Genomic DNA, 17,536 nt, shown 5'->3' with positions numbered 1-17,536 from the left:
ATAATAAAAACAAAACAAATTTTCAATTTAAATTGTTAATCGTGTGTCTTTTTGTAAAACTGAAAGTTGAAATGTAAAAAATTAAAAAAATGTAAATTTTAAAAAACTAAGTAAGATTAAAAAAAATTTAAAAAATATATAACTAAAATTTTAACTGTATCAAAGAGTAGCATTATGCTATAAAAAAAACACTTTATCTTAAAAAACAGTGTAAGCTTGCTATTTTAAAATCATTGTTCTGGAGTTCAAAAGTAAGTATAACCTAAAACTTAAAATTTCAAATAAACTTTTTACTACGTTTAATTATACATAACGAAAATGTCTTAACAAACATAATTTTGTTTTTAAATAAACAAAAGTTTTAAATTAAAATTGTTTTAGTAAAATTTTTGTTTATTTTTAAAGGTTCTTTTTTGTTTAGATTATAATCAAGCATTTTTATTGATGAATCTAAAAGATTAAAAAAAATTTAAAATGTAACTTAATGAACAAACTGCAAAACTCTCTTTAAATATCAAATATACCTATCTAAACAAAAAAAACTTAAAGTATTGTCACTTTAACGATATGAATCATAAATTATTGCTATTATTATTTATTTATTATGGCAGTAACACAAAAACACTACAGTTTAAGCAATAATGAGTTTATTCATTTTCAAGTCGCTTGCAAATCTTGTGACTTCCGCAAAAATAAAAACGAACAAATTACGTCACGAATAAAAACTCTGTTTGAAACAAAGGCGGTTCTTGTGCAAAATACTAAATAAAAAGGCGTAACTTGGAATAAAGAAGTAAAGAGAAAATCACATGAGTGATTAGATGGAAAGTTTTAAACTTGATTAATGTAATTCAAGTAGTGGTGTGCTAGAAACCGTAAAACTAAATTCTCGAAATATTAAATGAATATTGTACAATGTTGTCTATATACTTTTAATTCGATTTACAAAGTTTTTTTTTTAAAGTTATCAAGTTGTATAAAAAATAAAAAGTAATAAAGTTTAGTATTTTTTTAAATGGGAAGTAAAAAAATATTAAAGTGTTTATTTTTACATTATTTTTAAACAAATATTTTTTATTTAAACAAACTTTTAAAGTACAAAGTTATAAAGAAAACAGTTTACTCAAAGTACTGAATACGTTATGTACTCAAAGGGATTGTACAGGAAAAAGGTTACTGTCAAAAATCAGGAATGATAAATACAAAAAACGACAATAGTTTTGCTTGCTATCGACAACAATAAATAAAACTGAATCTTTTTTCAACGCGCAGTGGTTTCAGCTAGTCTTTCGTTGGAACCTTCTTGTACGAGGTCAAACACTTCATTTTCTGTTTATTATTTTAAGACCAACAGACTTGGTGGCACACGTCACATCTGTTGAGTTTCCTCATGAAGTGCTTGCTCATTCGCCTTCTGTTGTGGGATCCTTTAAAAATTAAAATTAAAATAACAATCTGTGTTTGTTTGTTTTTATCCTTAAAAATCTTAAAATAGTTACGAATGTATGACAAGTGCGTTTTAATAAAAAGTACAAACTATCATGCTACTATAGTATTTTGCACTTGTTACTGTCGGTTGTGAAAACTTTTTTTCTCTAAAAGTATCAAAAACCGTAGAAAATAAATTCAGCTAAAAACAAAGCTCATAAATTTCTATAAAACTTATTTCAAATATGTTTAACTTACCACTGTTAGTGGATCTTTTTCTTCTGAAAGTCAGCACGTCTGCGTGGCAGAACGCTCCAAGGTGGTTACAAATTTTCTGTGTCCTCCCCTTGCATTGAAGGAATATTTGTTTGAACCTAAAAAATGATTAGACTATTTTAATAAAAAAACTTTTAATATTTTATAATAGGTAAGTCACAAACAAATAAAAATTGTTTTAAAAATAAATAAAAACTTATACTATTAATTCAGCTGTAAACATACCTTTCATTGTACTTTATATTTAATCTATTTGAACAAGCATAAATATTTATTCAATTAGTTAACAGTCGAAACAAACAGACTTATTTTAAATAGTAAATGTTAAGTAGACTACTGTAAGCTAGTTTGACTGTCTCTTTCAAATTTAATACAAAACTAGCATCAACCAACCTTAGGCTTTTAGATTCAGCTTGATGCTTATTGTCGATTGAAAGAATGAAAATCGTTGATGCGAGGAAGAATAGAGCCAAGTATTTTGCGTTAATGAACATCATGTTAGTTTTCGGAAGGTTCGGAATTTCAAGTTGCTTTTGTTGGCTTTTGCCTGTTTTTTACTAAATATAACTGGATGCATCTGCTTTTATACTATTCGTATGAAATTTTTTTTTTGATCTCTTTTTTTTTTGTCTCTCACTCGTTCTTGCGAAACTTTTTTCTGACAAAATTTTCCCTTTAGCACTTTTTTGGTAATCATAGAAAGCAGAAAAAGTAGTATTTCACTTAAATTGATTAATTAATTCTTAAATTCTTTTTATACAACTATGTTTTATAAAACTTTTTTCCCATAACTTATAATGAAAAAATTATATCAATTTTTGTGTCGCTTTATAGTTTAAACGAACTGTTCCTTACTCGAAAAGAAATTTTAGTGTGACATTTATTCAAAATAGTCATTTTTTACAATTTATAAATTGAAAGTTTTTTTTTCACCTATACGGAATTAAATTATTTACATTACACATACACTAAAAATAAGTAATACTATTATCATTTTTTATTTATTTTATGTTTTTGAACTAATGATAGAGCTTTTAAAACCAAAACTATAAATAAATACTAGCGATTTTATATTCGTAAATTCTAGTCGTATAAAACATAAATAGCAAAAATAACAAAAAGTTTAAAAATAAATCATTAAAATACGCATAAATATTAAGATTAAATTGACCATAACATTTCAACAAAAACTAGCGTAATATATTCAAAATCTTACTTTAGAAGTTCACAAACTTTAAAAATGACGTTTAAATTGTTGTTTATTTTATTCTAGTGAAAACCAAATAAACTTAAAATATATATTACTAAAAAAAGCAAATAAGCATGATTTTTTTTTTTGTAATGTTGCAAAAGGACAAGTTTTTTATGTTTTTATTGTTAGCGTAGTAAACTGTTTTACTTAGATTCTCAAATGTCATAAAAAAAAATAAGTATCAAAATTGCATATTTACTAGTTATAATTGAATTATTTAAAAAAAATTATACGTTTGTATAATTTATTTAGTAGTTATTACAATAAATAATATTTGTATGATATTTGTCTGATATAACTTCAGGTTAAAAACACAAAAAAGATACTAAAATTGGTGTAGGGTTTTTAAAAAAGGTAATTAAAAACCGTTGTTTAAGTTAAAATATTCAATATTTTACTTTATAAATTAAGGTTATTTGACTACATTTAAGTTCACACTTAAATCTTAAACTAAATTTAAGTATTTAACTGAAAGAACTAAGACTTATGTAAAATAGAAGTTAAAAAATTTGTAAAAAAACAAAAACATTTAATGTTTAGTCTTAAAGGTATTGTTGTACTATTTCGTAACCAAACTTGATCAAAGGTTCAAGCTAAAAGAGATCTATTGTCTTGTTGTGTAAACGTGTTATTTTTTTATTAGTAGCGATTAAGTATGTGTTATATTCTCTTATGACGTATAACTTTACATTATTATCAAGGACACAAAGTTAACAGGATAAGAAATATCCACTTTTCGAATGAGGGTTTATAAATGTTTATGTAATGATAATGTCGCATAGGAAAGGAATTCTACTAAACTTTTAAGTTATGTTTTTAACAAAAAATATACATATTAAAACACTTTCTCACTTGCTTGAATAACTTATTTGTTGTAAGTACAACACTTCTTCTGAAACTGTGTTTTTTACCATCCTTTAAATTTAAACTGTTAAATAAAATAATTTCTCATTTTAAATTTAAACTGTTAAATAAAATAATTTCTCATATATTTAAAACCACATAATATAACTTTAATTAAATTTTACTTAAATTAGAACACAATCAATAATAAAATAATTTCTAGTTGCAGTTTAAATTAATACAACCAAGTAATTAAAGTGAGAAAAAAAAAAAAAAAACTAATTGTTCTCAAAATATAACATTAACAACAATAAGATATTTGTTGTGCTTAGAAAAAGATGCTTTCTGGAGTTTTAATATAATATCATTTTTTAATTTCATAAATTTTAGTCGATTTATATTATTTAGTTTAAATTGAAATTATTTTTAAAACATTTTTTTAAATTATTAGGATACATATTTAGCATTAAAAACTACAAAATTTTTTTGCTGTTTAAACTAATTTTAGAGCTATATAATAAATTTCGGGTAAGTATAAAATTTATTTACAAAGTTGTTAGGTTCTTTATTTCTGTGTTGTTACTTTAGTTGTTTTAACTAACTAAGTATACATATGCTTATAAAAATTTGCACATTTTAGTGTATAAGATTTGTATAAAATAATTTTACTTAGGTTAAAGCTGTCACTCAATTTAACACTACGTATGATTTTAATAATAGTAATTTTTATCATAATGACAAAATAACAATGAAAATGTGACTTAAGCGGAAATGTTTCGCTTCCAAGACAATTGTTACGATTTACGAAGCTGCTAATCAATTTCAAGCTAAAAAAACTAGACAATTGGAAATGTCTGTAAAAAATTTCCATGAAACCAATTCGCAGGTCATCAAGTTTTTCCAATGTACGTACAAATGTTGGCATAAATAATTACAAATTCCATTAAAAATTTGAACTTAAAGTACGTATTTATGCTATAAAACATTAAAAACATATGAATTTTTGTAAAAACTATTTGTGAAAGTTAATTGTTTCAATTCAAAAGCTGCAATAAATTTAAAACTGTAGTAGACTTTTAATCTGTCTGCTTTTTAAAACAAGTGCGTAAGAAATAAAAACTTTCACTGAAAACGTATAAGTTAAGCATAATAATTGGCTAATTAGCCTTCTACTAATTTGTTTGATTTGATTAAAATACAGATAATCATAGATGTAATTTATTATATGTTCATACCCTCTAAAAATCCTTTAAAGAAAAAGTTTGTAAAACAACTAAAATCAACACAAAAAAACATTTATACTGTGAGCATTTATTTTTTTGTATTATTGATTAAAAGTTTAAGGATATTTATAAAAAGAAATTAAGGAAACGATTCAAAACACATTATAAAATTTGCACCTTTTAATCAGAACATAAACTATGACACTTTAGTAAATATCACGACTTCTATGGTAATAGTACAGTTGTAAACAAGTTACTTGTAGATCTTAGGTAAGTAATGTTTTAAATTATGATAATTATTTTCAGTGAAGTTTTAAAGTTTTTAATGTTCAGAAGCATTTAGAAATTTGTTAATGTGTAAATACTTAAGTATGAAGCTTGTTTTGATATAACTTTACTTACAGTATTTCTATAAAATAATTTCAACTAAAACGAAATTACCATAAATTTAAGAAAACAAAATTTTATGTAATACTTGCATGTACTACTCGCACGTGTAAAATACTTTATGTTTTATTTTACAAGTTACTGCTTACTAAACTTAAATGACTGTTAAGCTTAAATAAGTTAGATAAACAGCTGTACAATACAACATTTTTTACATATTGTTAAGTTATTATCTGGTATTTTAAAGCGACTAGGTAGACTTATCAACTTTTACTGTTGTCCTTTTCACTGTCTAAAAAATTAATCCTTTTTAAATTAAATCATTTCTAGAGCTAAAACATTATATTTTTGTTAGTTTTGTTTATAAAAAACACCATAGTGTTTTTTTTTTGTGAGGATGATAAATTTACATCACAACTTATTTTATTTTTTACTTTGGTTTACTTGTTTTTAATAAAAAAAGCGTGTAACAATTAATTAACTTGTATTATTAAACATGCTTTTAAAATTAAAAAAATCTAAGAAAATTATTAAGGCAATAAATACTCTGAAGTACTTTAAACTTTACTGACATTTTATTTGTTCTTACATATAACCTTAAAAGAGTTGATGGTTTGAAAAATAGTTAAAAAAAGTTTAAAATAAAACTAAATCATCTTTTGCTGTATGTATTTTAAACCATTATCATACTTTACCTTATTTTAGTCCGTTAAGTTCCTAGGGAAATAACTTAACTACTTTTATTTCTTTATGTCTTAGACAAGATTTGAAATTATTTGAAGAGTCTGTATATTGTCTTGATATTTAATACTTTAATCGCTCACATTTACATTTTAAGTTAATTTCAAGCAAATTTTATCAAGTAGCAGTGCTTTTAATTCTGTTTTTTGTAACAAAATACTTTTTGTATTTAAATCACTTTTAAAAAGCAGCTGCTACACAGTAATTATTTTCATAATTTTCGCATTGACGCAACAGTAAAACCTTTTTAGGGTTTAAGTAGGAATAATCACGATAGACACACTAAATAAGAGTGAAATTTGCAACAACATTATTTAGTAATAGATGATATCGTACTTTCAAAAAGAAGTAAACAGCTGAATTACTTGACACAAAAAAATCAATAAAATTAAAAAAAATATTGTTAATAAAAAATGCAATTATTTCATGTTAATAAACTCTTTTAAAACGTTTTTTTATCTACCTTATTTACAACAGTTGGCTACACTTTTTTGAATATAAACTCATTTTTAATTTTTCTCTCTTTTATTCTTAAATCAAACAAAATTCATACTCTTTTATTTAATATAAACTTCCTCTTTTATACTAGTGTTTCTACATTCATATAAGAGCTTTGTCGATTTTTGTTTACTATTTGAAGTTGCAAAACTATACGTATAACAATTCAAATTGAATTTTTTTTATTTGAATCTTAAGATAATGTTTATATTGACTTTAGCAATCAATCAGATGATGAATTGTACAAAAATTGTACAACACTTAATTAAGTAAAACCAAAAAACTTTGTAATTGTATTTTTATGATTTTTAAGTATTTTTTTTAAATCTAATAACATAACTTTTTTAAAATTATCCAGGCAAAATTTTATCACAAAGTATTGTCAAAACATGTGGAGAGACAGACAAACAACTTACTACAAATTTGTGTAATAAATAACAATTTTCAAACATCGAACACGTTTCAATTTTGCAACAAAATATAATTACGTCATTTTATAGCGGTGAAGAAGCGTTTCATTATGTGGCTTTACTGCGGGTTGATTTATTTCACAGATATCAAAATTACACCACAACAGATTTCACCTTCTACAGATAATTTGTTTGATTTCTGAAAACTTGGTTTTTGAAATGGAGCGATTTAGTTGTAAATATACCAAAGTTTTACTTGGGTTTATTGTTGATAACAGTAAAGCTAGGTTTCGAAAACTTTTATACCTTTATATGCTGTATATGCAATACGTAGTTATTATTTATATATATTAATTTTTTTAGCATATTGTTTAAAACATTTTTTTGAAATTAAATTTCACTAGTGTTGCAGTCCCGACTAAAAATAAAAACAAAACTGCTAATAATTTAAACTTCATGAAAAGTTATCATTAATAGCTGTAATACACAGTTTTTTAGTTTTATTGAATCCATTAAATAAGTAGAATGAACTAAACTTGGTCAGTAATTTTCTTCTTTTGTATTCTCAACAACTACTTGATGTCTTTATTTTCCTTGAAAATAATTAAAAATTGATCTAGAAATAAAAACAAGTTCTTGTAAAATGAACAACTTTAAAACTGTCTCATTTAATTATTACACAAAAATAAAGATAGGTGTATGCTATATAGACATATCCAAAAAAAGTATATATTTTAGTTTCAAAGAAAAAAGGTAAGCAATTAAGAGTAGCAATTTAAACTTAGGCTGAGTTAGTTTCAAAATAATTTTCAAAATAATATTTATCATAAGGCTAAGTTATAGTTAAGTTGTATATTATTTTTTAGAGTAGCTACATTTTATACTAGAAAATAAGCACACTATGTTTTTGTAACTTTTTTCTGTTTTATAAACTAAAATTTTTAACTAATAAACAAATACGTCAAAAGACTATAACTAAGCATTCAGTGTAAGTAGTAATTTCAGACAAAAAAATTATAAGCCATTTCACAATAGGATTTAACCTTAAGTTGTGTGTAAGAGCATTAAGAACATTTGAACCACAGCAAAACAGCAGCATCAGATTTTTTATCAATGATTTATCTTACACTTATAATACGATTTTCTATCTAAATATATAAAGATAACTCAAAGTATGATACACAAATTGAACTAAAGCAAACTTACTTAGCTTTATTATTGTGGCATGAAAAGACAAGATTTTAGATATAGAAGTTCAAAATGAATTCGTATAATATTTTGTTTATCTCTTATACTTCCTTGTTGGTGAAGCTAAGTAGATTTAGATTCATATCGGGATTAATTTGAAAAGGCTAATTTCTATAAATAATCATTACACTAATATATATTTTTAAATATTTGTTGTAGATAAAATAATTTAAAAGTTCAAAAATTTTCAATTTAAGTTAAAAATACTAAAATTCTTTTGAGATAAGAGTGTGCGATTAAATATATCTGAATTTTAATTAACTTGGAAAATGCATTCAATTTTAATTATTTTAAGATGTTTAAAGCAACAATGCAGCTTTTATATCATTTGAAATAAAATTTAGTAAATTTTGTGAGTTATAAGTAAACAAAGACAAAATAACTATCTATATTTAGTATTTTTTAAATAAATTTTTTCAAAATTTTTAGTGCCACTCGCCAAAACAAAATAAGGTTAAACTTATTGAGTCAAAAATTTTAAAAAATGTTTTTTACATATGTATAGATTATGACGTACTAAACAAAATTTATTGAGTAATTTTTAAGCAATTTCGCAAACAGTTGTTTTTTTTTATAAAAACCATTTAGCTCTGCAAAAACGTATTGCATAGATTCACTGCGACATTACTCTTTAGTGAGTCTAAAAAAAAAACTAAATTATATATCAAGATGCATACTTTGTCATTATAAAACGGTATCTGTATAGATTGTTGCTTTGCATAAACCTCAACATTGTTTACCTGTTGCATAATGTAATAGTGCAAATTACGTTTTATATGTAAATTCGTGAGTTTATTGTATAATATTAAATATTTATAGTTCATTGAAACTTATAAAAGAATCTACTGTTAGGCATTTAGCTACTTGAAGAGAGAAGACTTTGTGGTAATTGGAGAAGAAAAAAATCAATGGGTTATATAAAAAAGGGTTTTTCTTATTTTAGCTACTTACGTTTGATAATCGTTTTGTTTGTTCAAGTAGGCTTAACCGATAACATGAATCTTGGATCAGTTTGTTTTATTATTTTCTTTTTTGTTGGATTACTTCTAATTTCTAACAATGAATCAGAAGCAACAAGGTATAAAATATATTTTTAGAGTAATGTTAAATTTAAAAAGTTATTAATTAAGAAATTACTAACTAACTGAGTATTTCTAACAATTGCTGTGGAGCAACGATTAGAAGTTCAAAGATTCATCCCTATAAGTATATTAGCATATTAAACTTTACTTTTCTTAGGAAATGTACAACAACAACTAAAAAAGTACTTAGTTCCGTAGATTTAACTACTACACTAATAATAATTAACTACACTTTACAGGAAATGTACACGAAAAATTCATTCTGTTTGCAATTATTTAGGAATGTACTGTCATGCTTCTGTCATTGACACCAAACTTCGACGTTCAGTTGCTACAAGTAATATTTTTTGCATTATGTACTGTACAACTATTCCACAACTAAAGTTATAATTTACAAAATTACCAAGACTAATATGTATAAAACGTCGACAACTCGTTTATAATAAAGACCTTTTAGTTGTTTACAAACTTTAAAAAATTTAAATCTTTATAATATGTGCTTTTAGAAGAGTTTTAAAGTAATTTATCTAAATAAGTCTAAAATTTTCAAAACCTGTTTTTATCAATGTTTTTTTTTTCAAACATCTTTAAAAAAACTACTGTTAATACTGTTTAAAAATTAAACCATTTCAACTAGAACAAACTAAAAAACTGTTTTTACATGTTTAAGTACTCTTAGTTTTAAAACAAGTTGTAAAATTTTCAACATTTTTACAGTTACACATCATACAAAACACCATTTCTTAGATGCATGTCACCGAAATAAAAACAAAATTGGACGATGGTGCTGTATTTGTGACAAAATATGCTGGAAATGGTAACAGTTAGAAGTCAGATGATTACAATTTTTTAAATAATTTTATGTTGTTCATGACTTGTAAGATATTTATAGAACTTTGTTTAATTGATTTTAAAGTAAACATTTTGTTTAAAAAGCATTTAGTTTAAAGAAAATAAATTTTGTAATTAAAACTTAAACTAGACTTGTAAGGAGTTTGATTACTACTCAAACAGTTTATAACTTTTTTTTTTGTTTTATTACGCCACGTACATATTAAAATAAAACTTTATATTTAAATTTTCTATATTGTTTGCTATATTTATTTACTTTAAACACATTGTCTTCAAAGACATTTAGAGGCACCTTTTTTAATAACAAATTACTGTGAAAAGATTTTCGTTTTTTAATCGATAATTGTATATCATTTAGTTCTAATATCGGCATTACGACAAAACATGAGCAAAATATGTTTGTGCATTAATTATGTTGTGAATTAATTTTACCAAACCAGTGTGGGGTCGGCTGCAGTTGTAAGTATTTGGAAATGTTTTCATTCATAACATTACGCAAGTTTATGCAAATTAGGTTAATTGATAACACATGATAAAATTAAGTACATTTATACCTTTATCCCTAACCCACCTTACCCAAATATACAAAAATAAATAAAGCTAAAAGGTGTTATTACTTTAAACATAATTAAAATGTTAGCCAATCAGAAGCGACCTTAGAACTGCAACCGACGCAACATGTGCATAGAATCAGACATTTGGAAAGACTGCGTTATTGAATTCGTCGAAAAAAGGGGGTTTAATTTCGCAACTTGATTGTTGCACAGGAAGCCGTTTAATTACCTTTTGATTGGTTAAAACAAAAGCTTTTTGTATTTTTATCCGAAATTTTGTAGCATTGACGTCAATAACAAGTATAAATAATTTTTATTCGTAATCATAAAGATTTAAGTCTATACGCTTGTTAAAGTGAACTCAATTACAAGGTTGTCAGAGGCATTATTTTTCCCAGATAAGAATTATTTATAGCATCAATTATCAAAAACTTATGTTAAGCTTTGATCCAATCAAAAAGTTAAATATTGCATGTTTTTTTATCTAATTTGAATAAACTGAAACTTTTGTATAAAAATATATACACACATCACTTAATTTTTACACTGTTTGTTATTAAGTTTTAAAATAAAAGTTTATTGTAATTTTTTTTTGATCTTTAACAATTTACGCTTTTTATTAAAATGTGAAAGTTCTTTCTACTAACTTAGTTAGTAGTAGCAATTTTGATTACTTGCTTTTTAAAACGTAAGTTTATGTTGACTAAACATAAAATAACATACAAAGAAATCTTTAAATTAATGAGTTTTCCGTAACTTTGACATGTAGCAATAAAATAACAACCAATCATTCGTGATATTTGTGTTTCAATCTTTTATACTTAATGAAACATTTTTTTTATAAGTTAAGCACTAATTAGTTACTAATATTTTCAAATAAAATGTCAATTATTTTGCTAACCATTTTGTTTTTAGTTACATACGACTAACATTATAGTTTGTAGTGTAAACAATTTCTAATTAAATGGTTAGACAAACTGATTTTTTTAATATCTATATAACGTTTATTAAAATACTCAAAATTATTAAAACAATTTAATTTATAAATAAAAAATGAAAACATTTGTTTAATAGGTATTTATTATAGTAAATTGTTTAGAAACTTAAAGCAAAGCTGTAATTTAACTGTTTACAACATTCAGAAGTTACAAGAATTGACTTATTTTGTGTATAAAACTTTCTAAAAGTAACTAAAATGGACTAAAATCAAGTTTTAATTAACGTTTCCAACTTATTATGCTAAATGTTTGCTGAATAGTTAGTCTTTAATTAAATACAATAAAGAATAATAAGTTTTCAATCACTATTAGTTTTTAAAAACTTTTTTTCTTAACTATATTTATACAAACTTTACAATTTGTAAAACTTTTCAGGCATAAATAAGTTTATGACCATAATAAGCACTTTAAATTTAAATTATCATATTACAGTTTAAAAAATATCAAAGTTAATTGATATAAAGTGCTTTTTCGACTTTATTTTAAGCTTTACCCAATCGTTAATATTTCGTATAGTACAAACTTAGTATATATGTAAATGGTCGTTACATAAAAAAAAAACTAAAAAGTTTTAAATTTATACCTAAAAGCAGTTATTATATTTTTTATGTACACTAAAGCTAATAATGTATAACAACAACCAGCTACTTAGTTTTACCCGCTACAAATTAGTTTCCTTCGAATTGTTGTGGTTCATTAATTATGGTCAGTTTAAAATGAAGCATAGACTTAAATACTTTAATTTGAAAGTTTATGATCTTAAATTAACATCTAATCTCTTGCAAAAGATTTTTTGTCTTTATCTTAATTTGTTGAATTTCTTCTGAAAGATTAGCTTCAACTGCAAATTTACTGAATTAAAATTTTTCTCATATTTTTAAATATATTGTTAAAAGTGTTAAAAGAAAATATTTATTAAAGTTTAGCATGTTTTTTATTAATGAAATACTGTGATTCAAGTCAAAACTAAATATTCTTATTAACATACTCAATAAATATAAAAAAGTTTGAATTTAAAAATTAATGTTTTTATAGCTCAACTTAAAAATAAAACTTTGTCATTTAAGATAAAATACTTGCAGTTTATATTACACACCATCCACTTTACAAAAGGTCAAAAGGTCAATGAAATCTTGTAACCCGTCACATTTTTGTAATATCTACAAAAATAAACAATTACATGTTTCCTGTTCCGAAACTAAACCTTACTGCGTGTTTATATCACGATAAAAATATTAAAAAGATTGTTATTCATTTTTAGAAATTGAAGTGTTATTCCTTTCAAAAATACATCAAAACTATGAATTTATTACGCACGTTCTAGCTATTTCTAAAATTTGATTGACATATAGTAATACAAACAATGTATTTATCACGTTTAGGGTGTATATTTTGTTTATACAACTAACCAGAATTTAAAAAAAAGGTAGTGGTATGACCTATACAAATCTATAAATATAAAAGATGATATATTAAAAAACAATACTTAAATTAACAACTAAGATTAAATATTTCACAATTTTTACGTAATTTTAAAACGATTTTTTATTTTGACTGAAGTTTAAACAATTGTCTAAAAAAACTTACAATAAAACTGTTAAACTGAATCGATGTGATAAAATATCCAATTATTTGTTTCTTAAGTACTTAAATGCTTTCAAATATAGGTTTTAAACTAGTTAATTTTAGGACGTAAAATTTAAGTATACTCATAACAAACAAAAAAAGCAACTACTTGTGATTTAGTTTTGTGTTATAAAATACTATGTTAAATTTTACATTAAGTACTTAGAATTTATGATAAACTTAAAAGTTTTTTGAAAAGATATATTTTTGCAGGAAAGATATAAGTAGCAAAACTTCACACCATAGTTTATCATAAAAAGAAATCATTAATGATAGTGTATTACTGTAGATATAAAATGTTTCTACCTGTTTTTTAAAACATGAGTGGTATAAGTTAAGCATAAAAGTTCAAAGATATAAGTATAATTAGAAACATGTTATAGCATGTTTTATTTTTGCTAACTTATAAACCTTAATAAACTAAGTTTATGGTTTTAAAGTAATATTCCATTGTTATTTGTGCAAGGATAAAAGCAAAATAAATTTTATTAAATTATCAAAAAAAAGCTTTCCTACGTACTAAACTCTTTTAAACTTTTTTGTATACTCAGTTATACGTGGTAAATTGAAAAACAAAACTATTAACTATCGATTTCGTACACTTATGACGAATACATTTACGTCAGAGAGTTCAACTAAAATACACTTTCTCTATAAGTTTTGTTTAAATTACATAAAACTTAAACTTTTATGATTTGTTGTGTTTATTAACAATATTAGTTTCTGCACTAGCATTTATTTTTGGATAAAAACATTTTAAAATAAGTGTTTAGTTTGAAATGTTGCAAAATATCTAAGTGTTACTGTATACAAGCTTTAGTTTTGTTATTGTCTCGCTGCTTTTAAAATTTAGCTGTTTTCACCTAGAACTAAGTCTTGTAATTATTTCTTAGCTGCAAACTTTGTTTTCACATTTTCTAAATACTGTTACGGATGTTGAGGTTCACTCTTAAAAGAACAATTAATTCCGATTTTAATATAAACGGGTAAATTTTTTGAGGTATAAATGATAATGGTAAATGCATTAATTAAAAAAAATTCAAGACAGTTTGATAGTTTTTGCCAAAGTTACCACTTGTAAAACTTAGTTATCAACGTTTAACCAGTAAGCACTAAAAAAAGCATCTTTTCGATTAATAAGTTTTACATTACTAACGTACTTAAAACAAATACACTATCAATTATGGATTTCTATGTTTAAAATTAAAATAAATACTAAACAACAGAATCTTTGTAGAACAACCTTTTTAGCTAACATTAATATAACTAATTACTTTTTATATCTAATTATATTTCAAACGAAAATATTGCGTACCTTATGTCTCCGAAAAAATAAAACCAGTTATTTATGAAATATTAGTTTTTAAGTACTCTGCAGTCAAAAATATTAATTAAGAGGAAAATAAATACAAACGACGTAATGATACTTTTAATATTTGGGTTTATTGATAAAATAATTTCAACAGTATTTAAAAGCTCAAAAAAAGTTATAAAAACTAATATACTAAAACCAGTATTAAAGAGCTTAGAAAAATGTTATATAGAATTTTGTACGAATAGCCAAAAGCACTAGTTTTCATAACAAACAAAAAAATTGCAAAAAAAAAACATTGCTTACTATAGCAAAGGCAATACTTGATAATTAACTTGCGTTTCATATATAAACAGGTAAATAGAATAAAAAAATAATTTATACTTTTTTAGATAAAGTTATTTGGTTCAAATGTTAGTTTTTTATTATCGAAACCCATAAAAAAGTTCTGATGATTTCATATGGTAAAGTTCGTATGATCAATTTTTTTAGTGATGTTTCCAACAGATTAAGCTGCAGATGTCGCATTTATTTTGATTTTTGAAGAATCTTCTAACACGTTGTTTTCCATCTGATAAACGAATAATTGTCATTTACTCATTATTAGCTTAATTTTTTCTATTGATTAACTTTACTTTTAATTTAAATAAAATAATGACACATATGAACAACTGTTTATTAAAATTTGTTTTTGTGTGATATTTAATTAAATAGCACTGTAAGTAACTAAATTTGACTGCAATGAGTGGAAATTATCAAAAAGTAAAATTTTATATTTATTAACAAAAATTATTGTTATCAGTGTAGCAACATGACCAGTTATTAAAAATATACATTTTTAATAAACAATTACCTTTGCTGATTGATCTTCTTTTCCTAGCAGTAATCATATCAGCATGGCAATAAGCACCTAAGTGATTACAAATCTTCTCTATTCTTCCTGCACATTTGAATCTTCTAAAGAGTAATCTGAAATAAATAAATAAAAATTAAGGAAAAATATAATTTTATAAAATATTTAACATTGTTCAAAAGTAGAACAAAAACATATTCTTGTAATTTGAATGAAAATAAAGTTCAATATATCAAAAACTAAATCTTACTTTTTTATTAGATTAAAAAAAAAATTTGAAAGTTTTCTAAACAATAAAGCTAAAACTAAATACTGAGAGTATAAAAAAAAGTCTAAATCGATATAAATACCTTTGTCAGTTTATAAAATTGCCTTAAAAACGTTTAATATAAACTATTAAACACATAAAATTGAATTATAAACAACTTAATATATTAAATAAACAACTACTAACCTATTGCTTCTCGATTGAACTTGATGCTTGTTATCCATTGAAATGATTAGTAGTGTTGATGCGATTATAAATAAAGCGAAGTATTTAGTATTTTGGATCATCATGTTAAAAGGTTAACGTTGTCGAAATATTTTTCAGTTTTTACTTGGCAGCCTGTGTTAGCTTGTGTTGTAAATTAAAAATAGTTTTTCCTTTTATACTTTTTTGCTGTGGTTGTAATTAAAAATATCTCGTTTGCCTTTTTTTTTTTCTTATACAATAATTTTCCTCTCTTATGAAATTTATTTTTATTGTGTTGCTATATTTTTTAAAATGCTAATTTTGTAAATATTATAAAACAAAAGTGTTTTGTTTGATAACAAGTCATAAAGTTAAACAAAGCATTAGGTTTTTTTATGTTTAAAGTTATTACACGTACTAACTTTGTTGTAATTAGGCTAGAAACTAAAAAAAAGTTTGTTACGTAAATGACCTTGTCATAATTTATAAAGATAGTAAACTTAATACACATTTATTATTATTATTTATTTTCGCATTCAATTGAAGCGGAGATTTTTTAAAAATCGAACAGCGCCAAATATCTACAAACTTTTAAATTAAAATGTAATAACTTTAAACTTTTAAAACAATTATGTATACAACAATATATTATATTGTAAGTTAGTTTCTAACCATTACAAAATTAGCTTTAAATTTAAACGACATATATAATACTACTTACAAAAGCTAAAATATTATTTTATTTACAATTCAAGTTAAATTAATATTAGCTTAAGATTAGGTTAAAGATAAACTTACAAGGAGCCAAACATAACAGTTACATTACAAAAAAAATTTATATTCAAAGATTTTTTTTCAAATGTTTAAATTTCTGGAAATGTTTAACTACTGAACTTTAAATGCATAACTTTTATATAAAAAAAACTGTTTTGTCTCGAAAATTATTAAGAAAACGTGCTTTAACTTATGTATCTACCACAAATATTATTAAGTTAGTATGTATAATAAGTACTTTATTCAAATAATGTACATACTGCTTGACTTATAGATATAAAAACAAGAATTTTAGGGCTAAAAATTATATATTATTTTTCATAGCACATTGTCTAAAAATTTCCAAAGTCTAATTTACACTACAAACTATATAAATAATTAAAAATTTTTAAGTGATTAGTTTTAACTTATTATCTTTACAATTGTTATTATAGTGCTTACTATTTGGATTTTAGTTTAGTTTTATTAATAAACAAGGTTTACCTAATAAAAAAAAAAAAATTATACTAAACTAGTTTATTTTCACAGTCAAAAGTCATTTCGTATATATTTAAATGTTAAAAATGTTTAAGAAAAATAATATACTTATAATTTAAAAAAAATGTTTGCAAAAAGTTTGAAATAAACTACAAGTTAAATTTTTAAACTTTGAACTGTCTAATTTATGTATTCAAATAAAATTCTCTATTTTTAAATAAAGTATTAAAAAGTTTTTTTAAAGATAT

At 23.4% G+C, this 17,536-nt stretch overlaps 2 protein-coding genes and 1 long non-coding RNA gene across 3 annotated transcripts; 1 reads left to right on the top strand and 2 right to left on the bottom strand.

Annotated features, from left to right (window-relative positions):
* Positions 1–616: 616 nt before the first annotated feature.
* LOC145829695 (uncharacterized) lies at positions 617–2,247 on the bottom strand. The gene is made up of 3 exons (XM_082937552.1): positions 2,098–2,247; positions 1,687–1,802; positions 617–1,427 (listed from the first exon to the last, which is right to left on the bottom strand). The coding sequence occupies exons 1-3, from the start codon at positions 2,199–2,201 to the stop codon at positions 1,342–1,344; spliced, it is 306 nt and encodes a 101-aa protein (XP_082793678.1). The 5' UTR covers positions 2,202–2,247; the 3' UTR covers positions 617–1,341.
* Positions 2,248–9,273: 7,026 nt separating this feature from the next.
* LOC145830059 (uncharacterized) lies at positions 9,274–10,524 on the top strand. The gene is made up of 3 exons (XR_014369607.1): positions 9,274–9,384; positions 9,628–9,725; positions 10,106–10,524. It is a non-coding gene; the product is annotated as an uncharacterized LOC145830059 (long non-coding RNA).
* A 4,669-nt stretch (positions 10,525–15,193) lies between these two features.
* Positions 15,194–16,187, bottom strand: LOC145830231 (uncharacterized). The gene is made up of 3 exons (XM_082938165.1): positions 16,038–16,187; positions 15,584–15,699; positions 15,194–15,301 (listed from the first exon to the last, which is right to left on the bottom strand). Exons 1-3 carry the CDS (start codon positions 16,139–16,141, stop codon positions 15,219–15,221), a joined length of 303 nt encoding a protein of 100 aa, XP_082794291.1. The 5' UTR covers positions 16,142–16,187; the 3' UTR covers positions 15,194–15,218.
* Positions 16,188–17,536: the final 1,349 nt, after the last annotated feature.

The sequence above is a fragment of the Thalia democratica genome, chromosome 2, assembly GCF_965202585.1.
Source record: "Thalia democratica chromosome 2, ktThaDemo2.hap1.1, whole genome shotgun sequence".
NCBI classification, from domain to species: Eukaryota; Metazoa; Chordata; class Thaliacea; order Salpida; family Salpidae; genus Thalia; species Thalia democratica.
The sequence above is the reverse complement of the archived record's forward strand: the minus strand, read 5'-3'. Positions and strand labels throughout refer to the sequence as shown.